At 38.0% G+C, this 6,000-nt stretch overlaps 1 protein-coding gene across 1 annotated transcript; it reads left to right on the top strand.

Moving 5' to 3' along the window:
• Window positions 1-881: 881 nt before the first annotated feature.
• On the top strand, window positions 882-2,101 carry LOC142379276 (extracellular superoxide dismutase [Cu-Zn]-like). Its single transcript, XM_075464409.1, has 2 exons — window positions 882-936; window positions 1,463-2,101. Exons 1-2 carry the CDS (start codon window positions 914-916, stop codon window positions 2,079-2,081), a joined length of 642 nt encoding a protein of 213 aa, XP_075320524.1. The 5' UTR covers window positions 882-913; the 3' UTR covers window positions 2,082-2,101.
• The last annotated feature ends 3,899 nt before the right edge of the window (window positions 2,102-6,000 follow it).

Here is a 6,000-nt window from a genome sequence, read left to right as displayed (position 1 = left end):
GCATGATGATAAAAAATAAGTTAATTGAGGAATACCTTGTATGTTGAATGATTAAGTTACTTTATTGCAAAGATATGGAAAATGAAAACTCAGCCAGGTCACTTTTGACCCATGTTGCGCATCAAAGGGCTTAGTCGATGTTCGTTATGGCTAGAAAGAAATAACTATCTAACACAACACAACAGAAATCATCAATGATGGCACCTTTGCAGATGTGTTATTTACCCATGCTACAAGCGGGTGTTTCCTTCTCGCCACTCAACTCAGAGGATGCATGAGTATATATGAGTCTTTATTGTTATTATCTGAACCGGTTCCAGCACACTGCACAAACAGCCATTTGATAAAAGTACAAGGCTCATAAAGTGAATGCCCTAAAAACTAAAAGTAAAGAAATGTCAGTCTTTACCAGAACATCATGTTGTATTTTTAATCACAGTTTGATTCCGAGTACCCATGATAAGAGATAAAACAGATAAATCAAGATAAATGTGCGTGCATTTGATTTTTCAGCATACAACATCAGTGTGGTGTGTGTTCATGATTTCTTTTCCCAATCTCCCTCAAAACAGTCATCAGCTGATAAACAATTTGTAACCTAAAACATCAGCAAGGTTAGAGGTGAATGAATGAAAACAATTTGTCTGCCTAGATGCGCTTGCATCTGATATCTCCGCCTTTGTCAGTGACACACTAATATTCCGTCAATCGCATTCGTAAAACCATTCCCTCTGCCATGTTATCAATTGTCATGGCTGATAGACAAAACCCCTGCTCCACCCTCAGCTGAGGTAACGCCTTCCAAAAAATCCTATAAAGCTGTTATCAAACACTCTTACCGTGACTCTTCAGAGGATCTGTGCTGAGCAGGTTGTCAGGACTGAAGACTTGAGTTTGAATTCTTGTTGTTTTGATGGCGATCATGCGACCACACGGGTAAGTATACTAAAGTCTTCATGGTTTTGCAGGGGCATGCCATTAACTTTACACACTGCGTTATACCGTTTACCTTTATGGTAAGATAAAAACCTGCTAGTAGTTTCGAAGTCTCATCCCTGAGTGTGTAATCTGTAGAAGTTTGTAAAAAGTAACAGATCCCAGCCACTAAAATGATGGAGGTAGTCACTGTGCTACTGTAAACTGTCATGTTAAAAAAAGTTACCTTTTTTTTTCTTTGTTTTACTAAAATGCACAAAAGTAGTATTTGATTGCATTTTAGGCTTTTATACCAAACTTATAATTAACATAGAAAATACCATCTAATTACCTGATGGGCTTTCTTAAATCAGCTCCAACCCCATCAGTGACATAACCCTCTTACTGTAGGACTCCTGCCTGTAAACAAACAGCTTCTTTTACTTATTTAAATAGTCTAAATTCTGCCAAAAATATATGTTGATTTAATCTAAAGCCCATGCAACACATTTGATATGCATTGTCCTGTTATTCCAATATGTTTCAGGTCAGTGAGTGTACTGGAAACCGCTCTGTTGGTCTTGCTGGCAGGCTTTCAACAATGTGTCTCGGCGCACACTGATACTCTGCTTCCACCAGAGGTCTCGCAGCCCAATGGCGCTCTGTATGGAGTCTGCAAAGTGAAACCGAGCTCTACACTCCCTGATGGCCTGCCCAAAATCTATGGTCGGGTGCTTTTTAAGCAGCATCCCTCTCAGGGAAAACTGCAAGTCCTTCTCAGTTTCAGTGGCTTCCCCACAGAGGGCTCTCCAGAATACAGAGCTGTGCACATCTATCAGTATGGAGACCTGAGCCGCGGATGTGACTCAACTGGCGGCCACTACAATCCATACGGTGTGGATCACCCTAACCACCCAGGAGACTTTGGTAACTTTTTGCCTCAGCAAGGAAAAATCAGTGCGCTGATAGAATCTGATGCGACACTGTTTGGAGTCACGTCTGTGTTTGGAAGATCAGTGGTGATTCATGAAAGCGAAGATGACTTAGGGCTTGGTGGAAACCCAGGGAGCTTGTTAGATGGGAATGCAGGCCGAAGGCTCGCCTGCTGCGTTATTGGGGTTGCCTCCTCCAAACTCTGGAACATGCAGTATAAGTTGTACAAGTGAGACGTTCCTTTGTTTAGCACACAGATTTTGCCTTTGTTTTTATTCATTATTTTATCCACTGGATTCTTATATAAAACCAAAAAAGAAAATAAATCAACCAAGTCACAGTTGATTAGCAATGTAGTTGAAGTAATATTCAATATATGATTGTTTGTCAGCCAATGCAACTGAAATCCTAAAAGAATTGTTTATGGTTGGTTGTGGATGTTGATGAATAAAGGATGAATCTGAATCACCCTGGTGATCTTGATCGTTTGTTTTCTACTCCTGAATCACAAAGAGGTGAACACTTGTTATAGATTTCCTGACAACTGTGTATGGCATCTCATTATCACCTGGATGAATGTAATTACTTTCCTTCTAACCGACCACTTTCCTTTTCTGATCAAAAGCCTTAAAATGCCACTCCCATCGCCATGTACGCTCTCTCAGAAAAAGTTTGCACGCAACCAGGCTAACCTCGTGCAAGCTTTGCAAAGTCAAGTCTCTACAAGTTTTTCTTCTTTGTTTATGAATAAAACCCTGAAATATATTCTGCAGTACACAGTGTTAAGCTTTACATCAAGGGCAGCATACAACAAAATATCAATTGACCTACATTACGGTGCAAAAAGGCTTGAACCGACCCTGGTTTCTTTATATTTTGCATCCAAGGAGCCAGACTTACATGTAATCTTTTAAATTAGTCTCCAGTCTTTTTTAAAACCTTTCAAAGAAATGAACATTGGCTTCTTTTTCACCCCATATCAGTCCAGACCATGTACCATTTTCAGAATATTCAGTGTTTTTTTTGGGTGTGTTAAGCCACTAAAATGTGAGCAATGAGTCATTAAAGCTCTAAGCTCAAGATATGAACCATTGTTGTGTCTTTATATAACAGACTTGAAAAAGCAACTTTTTAAAAATTATTTTACAGTTACAGCTGTCACAAAAAAAAGATTTAGTTCCTATTCATCAGTTACATGTACAAACATAAAAACCCAAAGAGAACAGTTTAACAAACATAAAGTAGTATTTTTGCACCAACAAGAAGCCATTTTTAAAGGAAGGGAAACGATAAGAAAAGGCTGAGGTATGCCAAAATGACACAAGAATCGAACTGAAAATCAGAGGCAACAGGTCTTTCTGGAGGGATGAATCCTCCCCAGAGCCCCGGAACTTAATGCTGTTAAAGCGGTGTGGGATCATCTTGAAAGAGAACGAAGCAAAGGGCAGCCAACATCCAAAGAAGAGCTTTGAAATGCCTTTTAAGAAGCCTGGAGAATCATTCTTGAATACTACTTAAAGAAATTACAAGAAAGCTCATCTGAGAGGGTTCAGGCTGTGTCGAACAATAAAGGTTCTCATATTAAATGTTGACTTTCAAGTCATTAGAATTTTAGAAACTTGTTTTCTACCTTTTCCACTGCATTTCCATTTATGTTTGCACATCTTTCAATAAATGACTGCACGATTTCCTGTTTTACCCTGGCAATATACAGTGTAAAGACATGAGGGCTTGCTTAGTATTTTCTTATCTATTGTTAAAAAAAAAAGACAGTTTTCACAAGCACCTTTGAATAAAAAGAATCCATATAGTGAGTTCATTTCTTCTTAACACAAATCAGGATAAAGGCATCAGTGTTGTTGGTACACGTTTGGCAATCATCTTTTTCTGCTTAATTCTTGTGAATTTGACTTCTTTTAAAGAAGGGCGTCAATATATTTCAGACAGAGCATAGATGAAAACACAGGGTTTTTTTGTGATTTAAACTTTTTTTATTTTTCAGAAATTAACAATGAACAAACAATAATCCACATTATATTATTATACAATATAAATTCAGTCCTTGACAAGTGACTTCAAGTGAATTATACAACATTACACACAAAATTAAATAGTAAAAGGAACGAATGTATACAAAACAAAAATTAACAAATAAAAAATATATATATATATATATAAATATATATATTAGTATATTAGTATAAAAATAAAAAATAAATAACAAATAATAATAATAAAATAAATAAATACAAACAAAAGTGATGCCTAACGAAATCTGGACATGAAGTTTCAAGAGTTCAGCTGTATAAGCCTATTCAGGTGCCTAAGTATTTGAGTTGGAGAGGGTCCCCATTTTCGATCATAATCATCTAGTTTGTTCAATAATTTAAATGATAACTTTTCTAAAGAAGCTAGTTGGCCGAGAGAAGTATGCCAGTGATTAAGCGATGGAGCTGAAGAAGATTTCCATTCCAATATTAATAATTTCCTACCCAGCATAATCGCTGTTTGGGCCCACTGCGAAAGAAATGAAGGCAGAGCACTCATAACTGAAGGGTCACCAAGAGTGTAGAGTCTATTACAAAAAGGAATATCTTTGCCAAAGATCTCCCCCACTGTCCTATGAACTGCTGCCCAGAAGACCTGAACATCTGGGGACTCCCACAGCATGTGTAACAATGTGCCGCTATCCTGCTGGCATCTCCAACATTTACCATTATTTGCTAACCCTGTGTAGCCTAACAGGAGTCCAGTATATTCTATGTAATATTTTAAATTGGACTAGTCGAGTCCTCAACTCTCTCGATACCCTCTTCCCATTCCTAAGTATCCCCTCCCATTCAGCCTCTGAGAAGGTATAATTTAAATCTTTCTCCCATGCTTGCTTAAGGGGTGATAGAAAACACAGTTATTTTTTAATTAAACAGTATTTGAGCATGCAGTGTTCTACATACAGTTTAAAAACAATTTCTATGTGGATGTTATTATTTTTAAGACAGTAGCTTTAAGAAATAAGTTGCTCACATACAACTGGATTCATCAGTGTCACAGTAAACCAAATAATGAAAAAAAAAGCTTCTTTGCTTAAACAGGTCTCAGAGCAGCTGGAGGTAAGCTTCTTTAGTGTCACTGCAACGATGCCTTCAGGACGCAGGAAGATGAAGGAGGAAGTCTCTGACAGATATTTGGCTTTTATCTAACACCATCTCTATTGATGGTCAGTTGACACCGTTATTTGCACTTGGTCCCTTTGTTAAAAAAAAAAAAGAATGGAATTTCTTTATGAAACGAACCCTGAACCAGTGTATCAGTTCGTAAATACAGCAGCCGTAGAATTGTGAAGCAAATATCACTCTTCTTCAATGTTGAGTGCTGATGAAATTTCTCCAAAGTTGAATACTGAAGATTGAAAATGTAAGACACAAAGCAGAGAAGTCTTTGTCCACAGACCTTTGGTCGTCATGTGACCAGGATGTGTTGTGCCAAGTGAGACGCACCAGAGATCCCACAACAGTAATCATTTTTTTTTTGGTTTATAATGAACGGTTGAGAAAGGAACAGTCGGGGTGACACACCAGTCTGCAGCCGAGTGCTGAAGACAGAGCTTTGTGGATACCTTTTCTACAGAGTATATCATGAAGTCAGCAGGAGTTCAGCATGACGTGTGTGTGATGAACAGACAGCAAAGTTCCATTAGTGCCTTCGTGCAATCAAAGCGTTGCCCTTCAACGTCACAAGATAACACGATATCTTCACTGTGCGGGACAGCTTGTACATCACAGTCATATGTTTTCAATACTCCGACAGGTCGGTCAACTAACAGGCGCTACCTTTTCTCCTCTTACCTCTCCTCAACATAATGAACATACACAATTGTACCGTCATTATCCCCCCTTAAGTCTCTTTTAAAAATAAAAAGAAGTGAAAAGAAGTTACTTAAATTTTTCATGGTGTCTGTTAAGTCTTGTTCCTCCACAGTATCCCTAATTTTCATATGAAAGCAGAGACAAATCAAAATGAATCAAAAAAAAAAAAAGCACCCATAAAACTGCATTCTTACTAATGGGCAGCGGGGGGCGCAATAAGGTCAACTGTAAACTGCAGTCAACAGTCTTTCTGATAGATTCATGGACTTATTTGTCCATTTTCTAC

Source organism: Odontesthes bonariensis, chromosome 4, assembly GCF_027942865.1.
Source record: "Odontesthes bonariensis isolate fOdoBon6 chromosome 4, fOdoBon6.hap1, whole genome shotgun sequence".
NCBI lineage: Eukaryota > Metazoa > Chordata > Actinopteri > Atheriniformes > Atherinopsidae > Odontesthes > Odontesthes bonariensis.
The sequence above is the reverse complement of the archived record's forward strand: the minus strand, read 5'-3'. Positions and strand labels throughout refer to the sequence as shown.